We start from the raw sequence: 17,551 nt of genomic DNA, 5'->3' as shown, positions 1-17,551 counted from the left end.
TTTCAGCACGTTTTTTGTGCTGAAAAATTCGGCCTATATACGAGTATATACCGTACTCTACACAAGGAAGACTGCCAGTTTTAACCAGTCGTGTTTCTAAAAACACCTAAGATGAGAGCTCAATTGAGTTGTCTGGAGAACTTTTACCAGATGGACTGCAAGCTCAGAATCACATTGAACTCGTGCAGAAGATGATGGTCATCATCGCATACCTTCTTCCCAATTCTCCTCATTTACATTCTGCACCCTGAGCTTTGCTATTGGTTTATTATATTGATGGGCACTCTTGATGTCCAGTTGTAAAGCATGGCATTTTGGAATACTGGTGCTGCCCACTAGGTTAGCATAACTTGTTAGCTTCATTAGCATTTGAGTTTACAAGTTCAGGGTCCCAGGTTTTCTAGAAGGTATAAGATAATACTTAGCTGCATTCATTAAACATATGTTAACTATTAAAATCTCAACACTAGTTACATATTTATTAAATATTGCAGATTTACGAACTACTCACTATGCTGTATTTCTTTTTAGTGTTGGTGAAGATGTAGAAAAAGGCATCAGTAACACAACGCTGGATATCTTGCCTGTAAAGGGCCCTCAGGGACCTCATTTGTTAAGTGCACCTTTAAGAATTGGTGAAAAATCTGAGCATACATGGAGTGTGCAGCCAGAGTTCCTCCTACTGAGACCCCCCACAACAGGTTGGAATCATGTAACTGCATGTTAGGGGGCTCTTTTTAAGTTGTACTATTAGTGTGAAGGGATTCATTTAAAAGGTCACCATTGTCCGCTTGTCCTTTTTGACTCTTCCTGTTTCTTCAACCTCCAAAACCATTACGGCACTTTAGTAACTGACATCTTCAAACCATGTGCTTGAGAAATCAGTTGCCTTGTCATATGGAAGTGGACTAGTGAAGAGGTACACTCATATTTCTGTTAGCAGCCCTGCTGTGACACATGAGGCACTGCAAAATAATGAAATGTGTCTGTCCAACCATTCAAGTCTGCTGCTACTGCATGAATAATTGTGGGAGTAGCAGAATTGATATTGTTGTGCACTATAATGCTCTCACTCTCTGTAAATTGCAGTGCTGGTGAGCCTTGTGTATTTATATTGTTACTAGACAAAAGCCCGCCCGTTTAAAATTGCGCGTTAGGCTTTTGTCGCGGCCCCCTGCACTGCTTCTGTCCTCCTAATGGCCATGCTCACACCCCGGAGCGCGCGCGTGCCTGCCCCCCTTCACCCGCTCTCTGCTGTCCGACGTCCACCCACGTACACCAAACGCACAGACATAGGGACAGAGGACGCAGGAACACAGGCATTTTATTATATAAAATACGTACTTTAGAAAGTATAACATTCACAAAGCTGTTTTCTTCCCAATTCTTTGTACACAGATGGCTTGGCAGGGACCGGTTACATACAGATTCACAACTCCACTTCAAAATCAATGCAGTTTGATTTGTCCTGGCCAGCCCATTGTCTTACCGTTACACCACAGCATGGGAGCATTGAACCACAGTAAGTCACTGTTGTAACCTTTTATTTAATGTTCCTTTGTCAAAGTGTGTACTGAAGTGTTTTTTTTTCTTTATCTATCTGTAAAGGAGTCACGCTTCAATTCTCGTAAGTCCAAATCCATCCTCATCTGGAAAGCAGAATTTACTGTGGAATGGACAGATTTATGTGCACTGTGATAATGCTCAAAAGGTATTAGTTTCCTCTTATTACCTGTCATTACCTGTAATAATTGACCTGAAAACTTACTTTACCTCACTAGATGGAAACCTCTGGATGATCCACAGGCTTCTCCCATCCATCTCCACCCCATCACTGCTCACTGAGACTCTAGTCTTGTTTGTAACTTGCGCTCCTGTCTGTGTAAGAACACAGTCAGACTGCACAGGTGCAAGTACAGCCTGCCCCTGTGAAGTTGCGGGAAGCTGCTTGTGCACGAGTGGCCCATTGGTATGGTTCAGCCTGTACTTGTGCCTGCACAGTGCAGCCATGCTCATGCAGGGACCGTGTGCAATGTTTACATTTAGGGCTGGTTTAGATTGATGCTTTAACCAGCATGCAGTGCTGAACGTTGGTGCATTGTGAATGCACCTTGATGCCTCACTTTAAGACAAGACAAGACAGAACATTTATATTGTGCTTTTCTCCTGGTGGACTCAGTGCTCAGTAGGCATTTGAACCCTGGTGTCCCGTGTCAGAGGCAGAGCCTTTAACCAGTACACTATCCAGCCGCTCGTTCAACCTGCCCAGAACCCTTCATCATGATCCCAACAGTCCATTTCAGAGTGCGAATCACTATTACATTTAGAGTTGGTAAGGAAAATAACATTAAAGACTTCATGGTTTGTTCAGCTGATTACCCATCAAGGAAAAAATAAATATTTAAGCTCTCTGCACTAGACACCGATTCCAAGTTAGAAGCTCGTGTGCTTAGTTGTTTTTTAAAAATTGTTCTGCTTCCAGATATAATTTTTAATATCACTAGTACAATAAAAGAAACCGCGCTGATAAATAATAAATATGGGTGACAATAGTGGTGCGCTGCCCTTTTAAATAAATAAATCACAATACAAGCTCAATAGCTGCGCACAAATGTTCACTGCAAACAAGTCTCTATTGTCTATCAGGTACAATCCTATGGGCAAACAATCCAACACTGTTACTCCAGTATACAGACATGGTTGTCTGTATACTGGAGTAACAGTGTTGGATTGTTGCAGGCTGCTTTGCCTCTGATCACCTTCGGCGAGATATCACCACCACCACACCCCTACCTGCTTGCAAATATAACAGGTAGCTACATGCAGGCTTAAAGGGGAACTTCAGCCTAAACAAACATACTGTCATTATGTTACATTAGTTATGTTAATTAGAATAGATAGGTAATATAATTTGTTATCCACCCTGTTTTAAAAGAACAGGCAAATGTTTGTGATTCATGGGGGCTGCCATCTTTGTCATGGGGGCAGCCATCTTTTTGGTTGAAAGGAGGTGACAAGGAGCAGGAGACACAGTTCCAACTGTCCTGTGTCCTGATAACCCCTCCCAGCTGCACACGCTAGGCTTCAAATGTCAAATTCAAAATGTAAAAAAAAAAAATTTGCACCAAAACAGCAGAACGAGAGCAACAACATCAGAAATCCCATCATGCTTTGCACAGCATCAGGGGAAAAAAGCCCGGGCAGTTTTCTTCTGTGCAGCTAAAAATGAGGCTTGGATAAGAGAAACAAAGTTCTGATGCTGTGATACTGTTAAAGAAACACCAGGCCTTTTCAGTGCTGCTGAGTCGATTTTTAGTCCGGAGGTTCACTTTAATTACTCTCCATGAGGTTTTTGCTGAGTTGCACTAGAAAAGCTATACTAGGCTAAAGTGAAGATCCGTGTCCACTGATCCGGTCACCAATATTATGACTAGAGATTGTGGCACTTGGTTTTTGAGAACATCTTAGTAAGGCAGAAAGTGGTGGCACAATTTATGACTCGGGCTGAAGTCTTAAAAGGACACCTGAGGTGAAAAGAAACCAATGTAATACACAATTGTATCTTCCTTCTCCTAAAAATGACTTTAAGATATTCCACAGTTTTATGTTTAAATCTACTTTTTACATTTTAACTGTTTGTTTTTGCTCAATGACAGTCATTGAAGTATGCAGGCGCTAACATCTATGAACTATTGACCCATTTTATCTCTTTCCTACTCTCAGAAGCCATTTTCTGCTAGGAAAGTATTTTATAGTTGGAATTTCTTATCAGTGAGGGTCACAGGGTCACAGTGAGGGTGACTACACTTCCTGTCTGGGAGTCGGGCCTGAGTCAGCCACTTACATACCTGATATTTAAGATACCCGAAGTGACAGGATGAGATAGACATGGATATGTACAGTGCCCTAGCATACAAATAACTATACTGTGTTCCTTTTTTTTCTTTCTCTGCCTGAAAGTTAAATATCAGGTATGTAAGTGGTTGACTCATTCGTGACTCAGACAGGAAGTGACTACAGTGTGACCCTCACTGAGAAGAAATTCCCCTTTTTATCTTTCTTGCTCTCAGAAGCCATTTTCTGCTAGGAAAGTGTTGTATAGTTGGAATTTCTTAGCAGTGAGGGTCACACTGTAGTCACTTCCTGTCTGAGTCACGAATGAGTCAACCACTTACATACCTGATATTTAACTTTCAGGCAGAGAAAGAAAAAAAGGAACACAGTATAGTTATTTGTATGCTAGGGCACTGTACATATCCATGTCTATCTCATCCTGTCACCTGTCACCTCGGGTATCTGGTAGCCCCGTGCACACGCTATAAGGTTTCTCTGTAGAGGTGGCCTGTCAGGGCTATCTCTGCTGATAATATGGTGTGTGTGTGTGTGTGTACAGACTTCCACAATAGATCACTGAGGAAACCAAAGTGACAGATTGTCTAAGCTGAGTGCTTTGTTGTTCTCCCACTGGAAGCTGCTCTATTGTGCATCATGCCATTGGCCCACCTCACCAGCAACAGAACGCATTGCAGACTACAGTCTGCAAGTCACTCGACCCCAACTTTCACCCAGGGGATAGAGTCCCAAACCCTGTAAGAAACGTTTTGGGTTTTTTTGTGTGTGGATATGCACCTTTACTCCATAAGCATTTAGACTTGGGTTCTCTTTTTCTAGCTTTATATAATGCCAGTCTTTTGTTGCTTCTGTGCTCTGTATCTACTAGCAATTTCTTTATTACTACAGATTGTTAAAGTCCAGATCAATGATGGGGCCCCATTGAGGGAGTCTGGAGATAGAGGGCGGAAGTCTCTTCCTATGCGATCATCTCGTCTGGATTCCCCAGTTCATGTGGCAAGACCTCAGCCTAAGGCTTCCTCATGCATGCTTGAAATAAAGAACCGCAACCTTGTGTTTCCTAGAACAGCAGCTGGAGAAAGCTCAGGTAACCCTTCAGTGGTCAATAGATATTGTGAGCATATAACATATAAGTATGTTACTGAATACTTTGAATACTTGTTCGTATACATAACAGTCATTGTTATATTTACATTCAGATTGGTTTAATTTTTCTACACAATGTTTTAAATTGGAAAAAAATATATATAATTGAAAGAAAAAAAATTTGTTAAGAAAAAAAAAAAAAAATCAACGAAAGCTGCCATACGCCTGTTGGTTTGTGGTAGGTTACGTAAAAACGTTAGTGGAACGTATGCTTAGTTTTAGCACATTGAACCAGTAGGTCTAATTTCGGCACCAGCATTTCGCCAAAGAATATATTTTCCAGATCAATACTTGAACTGTATTATGATCAATTTTTAAGTGAGAGCCCTAGATCTGAAATAGATTCAATGTTTTTATTGCAAATGTTTAACCTATTAAAAATATTTATCCATGTAACTTCACACTGAAATTACTGATAATTTGCTTTGCTGATGACCTCTGAAAATCTGTTCAGACGAGGTTCATAGGAAATTGTCTTCTTCATTTAGAAACCTTTTTGGATATAGAGAATCCAGGTGACAAAGACCTGAAATGGCTGCTTACATCATTTGCCCCTCCCTACGTTAAGGTAAATTATTTCAACATTATTTTTTTTCATGCAACTTGAAATCCTGTTAAAGCAAACTATTTACTTTAACATATTGTAGAAGTAAGTAGCTCTTTCTGGTTCCCTTGTGTCCCCCCAATGTGTAGATTTCTCCTCATTTTCAGCTCTTTAAGGCAGGGGACGTAATTCACTGTTTTTATAAGCGGTTATTGCACAGAAAAACTGAGAACTTACGCTAATCAATGGGCTAGTTCAAACTTGAGGCATTTTTTTTTTTGTGCGCAGAAAGACATTCTGCATCACGATCCTGCACATTTTTCAGTTTTCTCTATCAATTACATTAGCTGTTGTGAATAAACACATGTTCTAGAAACACACTTGGTATCCAGAAAACGTGCGCAGAAAACTGAGACACAAGTGTGGTCCCTGCCTAACAGGATCCGACACAACATGGAAAAAAATTTAGAGTGACATGGGAGGAGGAACTTTGTCCCATGCTAATATTCCTTCCCATTCCCTGCTGCCGAAATAAAGACCATGACGCTATGACAGGGGTCTCAAACTTGCGGCCCGCGGGCCATTTGCGGCCCTCGATACAATAGTTTGTGGCCCTCGCCGGCAAAAGCTTCCTTATAGTTCGCCTCATTGCTCCCAAGTAATCCGCCGCATCCCCGCCGCTAAACGAGGGCTGCAGAGCCCCCAAATCGCCCGGGGGGCAATCCGCCGGCATTTCCTGGAAGGGGCAGAGCTTTCAGCTTCAGCTCTGCCCCTCCTGACGTCAATCACCGCACGGATTGCCGCCTCTCCCCGCCCCTCTCTGTGAAGGAAGAGTGGAAGGGGCGGGCAGAGGCGGTGATACACCGTGATTGTGAAATTCCTTATGCGGCCCAGCCTCATCCTGACTTTGCCTCCTGCGGCCCCCAGGTAAATTTGAGTTTGAGACCTTTGCGCTATGGTCTCTATGGCAGGAAATGTGGAGGGTTCTCCCCAGCTGCTGTACAAGTAGCAACTGCAAAGAATCAACTTTTTTTGCAAACTGTACCCAAGAGGAAATACTTTTTTAAAAAGTTATGTTTTTAAATATCTGGCTTTTGTATGAGTGGTCTGTGTAAGATGAAACCTGGCATGGTAACCTTTAAATGAATACCGCTCTCCTGGTTATTAAGTTACCTGTATAAAAGCAGTGCATTGGGATGCCGCACTCCATTAGGTCGCACAGTAACAGTCACACTGTGAATGTTGCATTGCTATTGCATTGCAACATTCCACATTACAGTACAACCACAATGCACCACTGTGAATGTAGCCTTTCTCCTTTTGTTTAGGCTTAGTCATAATTCAGAATTGTGCGTTTTGAATGCATTTTATGAGGAATATATCCTCATTTACAATGCACAATGTTTTTCTTACATTGATCATAAACCATTTTTTTTTTTTTTACCATTTGTGGCTTGCAACACTGACTTCTTTTGCTAATGTCATATACAGTACTGCTTGGCCGAACTGATATGCATTCTGTGAAATTTTCATACTTGTCGTCACCCACTGTGGCCATTGGAGTAGCTGGGAGGGATACCAGCTAGTCTTTTCCTGTGAACATAAAGCTTGACCCTGTATACAAAAGCAAGCAGAGGGAAGGGGTGGCTTATGTTAGGTGGTGGCTAAGTGCACAGGAAGAAATTCCCACTTTGCTGGCGCCTGTCCCACGGTGGCGGCGATAAAGCTCCCCGAACAGCGGGGATGTAAGTATTTACCTACCAGTCTCCAGCGCAGTATGGGCTCTCCGCTCGGAGATGGGCGGAAATAGCCAATCGCTGTCGGCACGCTCTACTGCGCAGGAGACTTGCGTCTGCGCAGTAGAGCGGGCCAACAGAGATAGGCTATTTTCACCTATCTCCGTGCGGAGAGCCGTAACAGCGCCCCCGCTGGAGCCAGGTAAGGTAAATAAGTCGGCGCTTGTCGAGGGAGGATTGCCGGACACTTCAGGGGAGCCAGCGCTGGATTGCAGCTACAGGGGAGGGGGAAGCCTCATTAGGACCCTAAAGCTTCCCCCTCCGAAGGTGAGTACCCCCCCAGGGGAACTTTTTTTGGTACAGGTTCTCTTTAAGAACAAAAAGAGAATGAAAACCAGTGTACACATTTTATGGTTAATGTGGAAATTGGTACGGCGGCTTTATTTTGTTTACTTGTGATATTGAGATTTTCACCGCTGCACTCCCTTTATTCATATTTACACAACACAAGTCTTCTCCATTCATTTCTTTCAACTCTTGACTTCTGCATTCATTGTCTACTATGTATTATTCTTTTTTAGGGAGTTGATCAAAGTGATGACATTTATCGGGCTACTTACACAGTTTTTAGGTGTTCTCGAGTATCTGGTGTGCTTGCTGCACATGACCAATTGAAGGTAATTAAAAGGAAGTAGTCCTTGCTTTATTGGATGCTATATCCAAGATCTTATCAAAAGTCTGACACTGCATTTTATTTTTTTCTTCTAGGTAGCTGTTACTTTTTTCCCCAGAGATCAAGGTGACTATACTCAGTTTTGGGACCTTGAGTGCCACCCGCTATCTGAACCACATTTGAAGCAGAAAGTGAGATTTCAGCTCTGCGGAGAAGTAAGTTGTAGGAATTTTGCTTTGGAAACCAGGCAAATGTTATATAATGTTCTGACCAATATCCAGTTATGGATTTATTTATATAGTTTAGTAAAGTTAACTTTGGACTGAAGGCATTGGTGCATTTTTTGCTGCATGTGAGTTACATTAGACGTGAAAATTAACATTCGTTTTCACTGTTATACCTTAGTGTTTATGGCCTAATTTACACATACTGGTGTAAAGGTGGTTTCCTATAGTGACCAGTCGGGTTTCAGATAGATCCGAGCAGCTGTTCCCGTTTTTTTTTGTTTTTGTTTTTTTATTTATTTCTTTGCACCTTTCTGAGAGCTATAAATAGTAATCCGTGAAATTCAGTGGGTATATTTCCGGTTCACTACCAATAAAAAAAAAAGTTAGGCAGGGATGCCCACTCTCCCCAATACTATTTTTTTTGTTTTTTTAATTTGGCAGTTGATATAGTAATTCTTTGTCTAGCATGATATTGAGATCCAGATTGAGGAGCTTAAAATTGCAGAACAAAACCTTAAGGTGATTGCCTACTCTGATAATCGGCTGTTACTACTACAAAATCCAGTTGACTCCCTAGTTAAACTGCAAGACGCATTGGCGAAATTTTAGCCAGCTCTCGAATTTCAAAATAAATATAGATAAAACTTTTCTGCTAGATGATGGTTGTAAACCAGTGACTAAACAGAATTTGGCCAAAATTTGTCCATATAAGTGGGAGAATCATTAAATTCAATACGTCTGTATTAAACTTGGCTCAATCCTATACACAGCTAATTTTATAAATCTTCAGAACAAATGTTTTATCCTTGAATAAACCCCTCTACAATATGCTTGGGATAATTTCAATTATTAAAATAATGGTCCTCCAAATTATTGTTTACACCTCAGAGTTGCCTCATTAGTTTGCCACAAGGCTGGTTTAAAGTATGGACAAGGATGTTCCAGGAATTTGGAAAGGGAAAAAAAGCCAGAGGGAACTGCTCCAAGCTAACTTTGAAAAAACAATGGGGTGACAAGAATGCACCTTATTTATTTAAAAACTACCAAAGCATTAGAGTCTAATGCCTGTTACACACCATGCACCTCAGATCAACTGGTCGAATTGATAATTGTAGACAGGTGAGATCTGATTTCCGATTTTCCAATCACTTTTGTACAAAGCTGGTCAGAAAAATGATCAGAAATCAGATTGGACCTGTCGGATATTATCGATTCAACCTGTTGGTAGGATGGTGAATTGCATGGTGTGTACGAGTCAGGAGAAGGGGCAAAGAAACACTGAACCATGGGCACTTATGGAGTTGGCAAATATTGACATCAAACACTTTTCCTAGAACATAAAACTAATTTAAAGTGCTGAATGTGATTACCCTCTAGGAAAACTCACTATCAACTGTTAAAGTACATAAAGAAAGCTAAACCTTCAAATCTAACACCAACCCTAGCCACACTCACATCATGTGCTACTTTTCCTTTTGCAACCTGTATGGTTTATAAGAAACTGTCTAATCCCGGAGATAATATATTTTAAGTCCAATTAAAGAGACACTGAAGCAAAAAAAAAAAAGCTGATGATATTATGATTTGTATGTGTAGCACAGCTAAGAAATAAAACATTAAGATCAGATACATCAGTGTAATTGTTTCCAGTACAGGAAGAGTTAAGAAACTCCAGTTGTTATCTCTATGCAAAAAAGTCATTAATCTCTACGACTTGCTGTCTTCTGACTTTTATTATCTCAACTGTAAGTGAACAGTTTTTTTTTATCTGCCAGAGGAGAGGTCATTAGTTCACAGACTGCTCTGAAAGAATCATTTTGAATGCTGAGTGTTGTGTAATCTGCACATATTAGAGAATGATGCAATGTTAGAAAACACACTATATACCTGAAAATAAAAATGTGAGAATATTTTTTTTTCTGCTAATCTTCTAGTAATTATTCATAGTACACAACCAATTCATTATCATATATTTTTTCCCGCTTCAGTGTCTCTTTAAGTTGTATAAAGGGAAAAATATGTTATAATACACAGGGTGGAGAATCGGTTGAAAAGCTATATGAAGAAAATAGAGAAACTTGATGACTTAATAGATTGGGAAATCTCTGAATTTGAGAAGTATTTTGTAGCAAAGACTATGCCACAGAGGCCTCTCTAAAAAATCTGATTCCCAGGCACCTGCGATAACAAGTCATAAGGAAAGACTGGGGAAAAATGGGCGGCTGATCCTAATATCATAACAAAGTATACTTGGGCAAGAGCTAATCGGTCATATCTATCTGGCTAATACCAGACTCAGGGCAGTTTCTAGGCTAAATTTCACCCAGTTCGAGAGTCCAAAAATATGCCCCCCCCCCCCCCCCTCCACTTCCCCAAAATCAGAGCTGCTAAGTGAAATCATGCCAAAAGGCTTCTTGAAACCAACTCACCATTTTTATTTTTTTTAATAAATTACAACACTTCACTAAAAGGTGCAGGCAGGGTGATACAGGAGAACTGTAGTATAAATGTAGGCAATACACTTAAAAAGAGTAGTCCTACAGACTAACCAACAAGCCAACAGACTAACCAACTAACCAACAAGCCAGGGGAATATGTGCCCAGTATATGTAGCCAGGGCTATATGTGCCCAGTATATGTAGCCAGGGGTATATGTGCCCAGTATATGTAGCCAGGGGTATATGTGCCCAGTATATGTAGCCAGCCAGGTGTATATGTGCCCAGTATATGTAGCCAGGTGTATATGTGCCCAGTATATATAGCCAGGTGTATATGTGCCCAGTATATGTAGCCAGGTGTATATGTGCCCAGTATATGTAGCCAGGTGTATATGTGCCCAGTATATGTAGCCAGGGGTATATGTGCCAGTATATGTAGCCAGGGGTATATGTGCCAGTATATGTAGCCAGGGGTATATGTGCCAAGTATATGTAGCCAGGTGTATATGTGCCAAGTATATGTAGCCAGGGGTATATGTGCCAAGTATATGTAGCCAGGGGTATATGTGCCAGTATATGTAGCCAGGGGTATATGTGCCCAGTAGATGTAGCTAGGGGGTATATGTGCCCAGTAGATGTAGCCAGGGGGTATATGTGCCCAGTAGATGTAGCCAGGGGTATATGTGCCAAGTATATGTAGCCAGGTGTATATGTGCCAAGTATATGTAGCCAGGTGTATATGTGCCAAGTATATGTAGCCAGGTGTATATGTGCCAAGTATATGTAGCCAGACTTATGTAGGTGTATATATGTGCCCAGTATATTGTAGCCAGTCTGTCAGGTGGGCTCTGACTTTAGCCCAGGGCAAAAAGAGCGCCCCCCCTCCTCCCCCACGTGAGAAAGAGAGATCCTGCCTGGCAGTGCAGTACATAGACTGCCTGCCTACTTACCATGATGGTGTCCATCATCACAGCAGGTGCAAATCTGGAGTCTGGACTGGAAGGATCGGTGGGGGGGTCCGGAGGTGCTAGCGGGCAAGCAGCGGCAGCTAGGGCAAGGCTGGGCACACACTAGCAGGCGCAGCAGTGGCAGCGAGAAGCCCGAGTGGCCAAAAAGACTCCACCTCCCCCACACACTGCTGACAGGAAACGTCCGTGACAGGATCATAGCGCGGCTGCTCCTGTCACGTGACGTCAACACGCAGGAGCGCTCGCTCGCCGCCCAGAAGGATCTAGCTAGTAAGCTAGGAAGCCGGTGATCGCGCTGGTGCACACAGCGCTGCGCCGGCTCCTAGGAGCAGCCAGCAGTGACGTCACACCCTTCTTCTGCCTGGCGCCCCCCCAATTTGTCTTTCATCGGCGCCCCGTTCAGCAGAACCGGCTGAACGGGGCTAGAAACGGCCCTGACCAGACTCTGGGCTATAACTATTACAATTAAAACTAGTCAACCGGTACTCAATGCCCACCATCAAATTTTCCCAAAACCAGTCTAAATTACTTTTATCCCTGTATGCAGAAGATGACTGGCTCAATTTATAACAGAGGCTTCTCTGTGCAAAGTAAACTTATTTTCCTGAATATACAGATTTTTATCAGTGTAGTACTTGCAGACCAAACTGGATATTACATTACTATACAAGATGGAAGCTTTTAGTGCTAGTTGAATGTGACCATTATGGAATGGGTATTTTTACACACATTACATTACTTTGGGTCAAAGGCAGAAAGGATAACTATATTGCGAACAAGGAGTTGGGAGATATGAATGATGTGTTATGCCAAGCTAGTTTTGTTTCAGTTAAACTATACGCTAATGCATTTTCCCTATATTGTTAGTAAATCATATATATTGTCTATTTTATTCTTTTGCCTAAGGGTACTGTGGGTGGAAATGTGCCCATGAGCAGTTCTGGTGATTCTCTGGTAAAGACAGAAGCTCCCGTCAAGCCAAGGAGAAGAGCTGGTTCTGAAGCTTCTTCACTCAGAGCAGTGTATGATAAACTATTTGACTTTGTATAATCGTTAACAATCGTGTTTTTTTTTTTTTTTTCCTTTACTTTGACATTTACTAATGCATCTCCAGGGATATTTGTTTTTGTTAAATTTATATAGCGCCAACATCTTTGTATGATTAGGACCAGTGAAGGGAGAGGGGCGGGATGAGAGGTGATTGAGACGGCCTGCAGAGTTCAGTAGGTTCTTTAGAGGTGCCAGTCTATTTTTTGGAAGACTGCAGAGTAGAGTTTAGTGTTGCATTATTCAAGAGATGTCGAAGATCTCAGAAGTCAGACATTGAAGCTTCTTCAATTGGTATGTCGGAAATGATGTAGCAAAACGTTACTAGGTTTTTAGAAATTTTCAGATTGTAAAAGTTTCCAGTCTGTGCCTGGATCATTTTGAAACCTACTGGGGATTGGTTAGTAAATTAGCGTTTGTGATTGGAGACACTTGCTAAGAAACCTTTTTTTTTTTTTTTTTTTTTTTTTAAATAGTCCATCTGTGCTGCATACATTAAAAAGAAAATGAAAAAATCTCTTACAGTGGATCCTGGCTGCAGCTGCACACAGTATACATTTTATTCACATTTATCTCATAAACCCTTAGGGCCCCATTCAATGCAAAACGCCGGATTTCACGCGGAAAAATCACTGTACACTGCGGGCGATTTTACCGCAATCTCGCTTAGCGCTTCTATAGCACTGAAACGCGAACGCCAGGAAATCGCCTGAAAATGGTGCAGGCGACGCGCTTGTGTACCAAGATTTTGCGACGATTAGCGCAAATCGCCCAAGTATGAACGGGCCCGTGGGATTTAATTACGCTAGCACTTTTAAAAGGCGCTAGCTTTTGGGCGTTTTGCCGAAATTGCGGCAAAACGCTCTAGTGTGAATGGGGCCTTAGGCTGTTTTTCTACTTCAAGCAAGATTGCAAGGGCAATCACGTTGCGTTTGTGTGATCGCAACCTTCTTTTTCCACTCGCCGTGAACAATTGAAAATGAAACCCGATCGCACCAAAAATCATGTAGCAGACAATTGCTATTCGGGCAAAACAAATTCCTCTGATGGAAAAGGAGCACTGCAATTTAGATGTTAATTTTGGTGACGTTTCGGCAAAACTGCTGCAATCCACTTTTTTGAGTGGATTGTAGCAAGTGGGAAAACAGCCTCGTTATGTTTTATAGTGTTTTTCTTATTACTATTTTTGTTTTCTCCATCTAGGTTTGCTGGACTTTTTGTGATCTCTTCATTGGAGATGCATTGTTACCTTTTTCCTTGTTTTGATATTTTAGGCAAGATGCAACGAGGGGTATATTTGCCTCAGAAAAGTTATACAGGTTTCCTCCTACTCTGGGTGGTGAAGCCTCTACACTGAAAGTAAACTTGCAGAACAAAACTTTCACAACATGCGTGGTAAGGTTTAGTTTCTGTTTCTAAGTAACATTTAGTTAGCAGTCATAGGAACCCTGTCTTGTGCAATAATTACAGTACAAGGCATATATTTCAGCTACTTTGATAGCAGCACAAGGCTATAGCACCTATAACTTTTACAGCTAAACCTTGGACAAGACCTACTGTCACGCAGGCACCGCCTTGCATGCTAGTGTACTGGAACTAGTAAAAGCAGTCCACAGAAATTGATATTACTTTAAAGGGACCCTGCAGTGAATACAACTACTCAAAGTAAACACAGTCCTATGAAAGGCACCGATTGTACTTAGTGCCAGCGGATATCCTTGTTAGTATAGTATCTCCTGATGAAAGTTCCATGCTTATCCAACCAGCACCCTGGTTGTGCAAGCTTGACACAGATGCAGTGGCTGGCGCCACCCTTCTGCTTTCATTGCAAAATTACGTCCTACCTATTTTCCCATAGCCAACTGGATTGTGCTGGGTAGAGGGTGCTCACAGTATTAGCAGAGAGGGGTTGAAGCCAGCTACTGCATCCATTTCAAGCTCCATGCAACTAGGCTGTTTGAATATGCACTGAACACACATGGGAGTATACTGCAGTATACAAAGTAATCCAGGTTAGGAAAGCTCATGCAGATGCAGTAGCTGTACCAGTGATGGGTAAACAGAATGTCCATATAGGGTATATAAGAGTTTTTGCTGTACATGATCAATTCTGTACACTGCTTGCTGCCCACTTCATCCCTATTCAGATTTATGCACAAGACCTGAACAGGAACTCTTCATTTGCAGACAAGTTTCCATTCTAGAAATAGTAGAGGTTTTGGAGAGAGATCAAATACTTTGCAGAGTTGTCCTAGAGCTACAGTTTTTGTTTAGTGTTAGGAAAGAGTTTAGCATGAAATAAGATCTTCCAAAGCAGTAAGGTTCTATTTGTATGAGCCAAAACCTTTTATCTAGTGAACAAAAAAATGTTTAATTGCGGTATTAGTTCTAGCGTATAGGAATAGTGGTAGGTGGTATATGCTTCTGTGATAAAAATATTATAATGGATATCTTTACAGATAGTGAGATGCTAATAATTCTGTGTCTCTCAGGCAAATTGAATGCAATTATATGCAGCTTGGAATTTGGCCAGGCTGTACTTCCTGCTGAATTTGGCTCAGTGCCAAGCTGCATGCCCTTTGCGTTAAATTTGCCTGCAAGCTGGAATTATACGTATCCCATTGGCCATCTCTGGTTATTTTGACCTAAGTTGTGCATTAGCAGCAGAGCTAATGTGGGTTTGTTGTGATTTTGTTTTCTGCATGGAATTTCTGCATGACTATTTTTTTATACTAAAAGTAATTTGCATGTGGGTGTTGACAGCATCTTGTATTGACTTACAGCTGAAATTTGTTAGTCCAAAAGAGCCATTTCACATAAAGCATTCCAAGTATTCTTTAAGGTAAGTGTTCCATACTTGTTCTGATCCTGCATATCATACTGCCCTATAGTTGTGCTGTGTTGCATTAACGTGTACATAATAGAATGTGCATGCTGGCTGCATTTGCTGCTTACATTTTCTGTTTGGATGATCTTTTAGGCAGAGGACACACTTGACAGTGCGTCTTTCCTCTGCAATTACTAGGTTTCTGTCATTCTGCATTTACGTTTGTGATCGTGTTTTCTTGTATGCAATTTCCTGTTCGTTCACAATTTTTTTTTTTTTTTTTTACTTGCGACAGAATACATTGTAATTTCACACATTCGTCATGCTGAAAAAAAAAAAAAGCAGTGTGCTTTCCCATTTAAAATTGCTGGGGACAACGCAAACAGACTTATGATTCCTAAGTGGGCCATTGACTATAATGTATGACAAAACGCACACAAATACCTAATGGACTGTCTCCACTGGTTAGTTTTCTATGCATTTTTCTATACAGGAGAACTGAGAACCAGTAATAATCAATGGGCTAGTTCGCACTTGAATGTGTTTTTCACATGCAGAAAAACAATTGACAGCAATGCAGCACTGCCAGACAACTCGTGCAGAAAACTGACGAGTGGAGACAGACCCTAAGGAAATTATACAATGTTTTATTTATTAGATTTATCAATAACAATAGAACTTTAAACATTTTATTTAGTAAGATATTAAAGCTCTCAAATGAAAATGAGATGGTTTATTTAGTGCTACACCTACAAGTTTTAATGGAAAACTTAGTAAGTATAGTACAAGAAAAGCCTTATTTTCCCGGATCGTCACTCGGACAGCACCCCTGGATGAGACTTGTCTCCCTCCCCAGCGTGAACAGGAAGTGCAAAAGAAGAATTTGCATAACCGACAGACAGCTTGCTATATAAGCTCCTTACTTGCTGCTATACTTCAGTATAGTTTCCTGTCCCGGACGGAGCGGAGGGAGAGGTCTCCAGGGTGCCATCCGTGCCAGTCGGCAGGGGCAGCGTGTAGCAGGACTCCCATCAGAGCTGAGCAGTGATCAGTGGGGAGTCCTGCAGCGTATGGAAGGCTTCTCCAGTGAAGGCGCTGTGTTATGCGCGCAGGCGCGCGCATGAAGGTCACTTCCGGTTCACCCGGAAGTAGTCACGCGCTGGCGTCCCGCGTGATCTGAGGTCTGCAGAGCGGCAGGGGCCGCGGCGGTGAGAAGCGAATCAGCCGACCAGCTGATTCCAATTAAGATGGTTGTCCAAGCGGCAGGGGCCGCGGCGGTGATATATAGTCAGCCTGGAGGCTGATTCATCAAGGTATGTGAGGCTGATTAACATAAATTATGCAAAAAGGGTAGCATTGATTGTCTTCAGCTGGGTCTGCTTATGTGTATTTAAGCTAGAGGTGAGTCCATGATTCAGATGTTACTGGCAATCATGGAGGACGCTTCAGGTTCAGCTCCTTTGCAGTCTGCGAAGTCTGGCCAAGACCCCTCTCTGGCAAGTAGATGTGGTACCTGAAATACTCCTGCTTGTTTGATATATAATATAAAAACCTCTAGTAATATTTGTTCCTGGTTTGTGTTTTTTTATAGCCTAAAAAACATGACAAGTCGGACAAATCTGATAAAAATGAAAAGTCTGAAAGGTCTGACAAGGCTGCTGCTCAAACCAGTCAGCATGGTTCAAACAGGTCTGAGAAGAAATGTGCAATATGTAACGGTCGTTTATCTTCATCTTCCAAAAAGCTGTGTCAGAACTGTACAGAAAAGGTGGTTAAAGATGAGTCACCCGTCATATTTAAAGATTTAATGGGCTGGATGAGGTCAGAGATGTCCACAGCAATAAAAGAGATTAAGGATTCTGCCATTGCTTCAAATCCTATAGTTCCCTCGGATGTCCCAGGAACTAGTGGAGATATGGACACAGTGCCTGTAGTTACTATTCCAGCATCTCCTGTATTGGATTTATCTCAGCCGGGGCCCTCCGGTTCTAAACGTAGAACAGAAAGCGAGGTGGAGGATTCAGAATTATCTGAGGGAGAAATTTCTGAATTGGATCATCCATCAGATGGAGAAATCTCTAATTCTGATAGAT

At 41.7% G+C, this 17,551-nt stretch overlaps 1 protein-coding gene across 1 annotated transcript in view; it reads left to right on the top strand.

The window, feature by feature from the left end:
• CEP192 (centrosomal protein 192) overlaps positions 1 to 17,551 on the top strand; it is a 206,933-nt gene that overhangs the window by 175,246 nt on the left and 14,136 nt on the right. The window contains 10 exon segments of the mRNA XM_068237131.1: positions 532 to 701; positions 1,399 to 1,522; positions 1,609 to 1,711; positions 4,741 to 4,939; positions 5,487 to 5,566; positions 7,860 to 7,955; positions 8,047 to 8,166; positions 12,491 to 12,606; positions 13,906 to 14,026; positions 15,415 to 15,473. Coding sequence (XP_068093232.1) covers positions 532 to 701; positions 1,399 to 1,522; positions 1,609 to 1,711; positions 4,741 to 4,939; positions 5,487 to 5,566; positions 7,860 to 7,955; positions 8,047 to 8,166; positions 12,491 to 12,606; positions 13,906 to 14,026; positions 15,415 to 15,473 — 1,188 coding nt within the window.

This window comes from Hyperolius riggenbachi, chromosome 5, assembly GCF_040937935.1.
Source record: "Hyperolius riggenbachi isolate aHypRig1 chromosome 5, aHypRig1.pri, whole genome shotgun sequence".
Classification (NCBI taxonomy): Eukaryota; Metazoa; Chordata; class Amphibia; order Anura; family Hyperoliidae; genus Hyperolius; species Hyperolius riggenbachi.
Note: the sequence above shows the minus strand (reverse complement) of the source record. Positions and strands in the feature narration are given on the sequence as shown.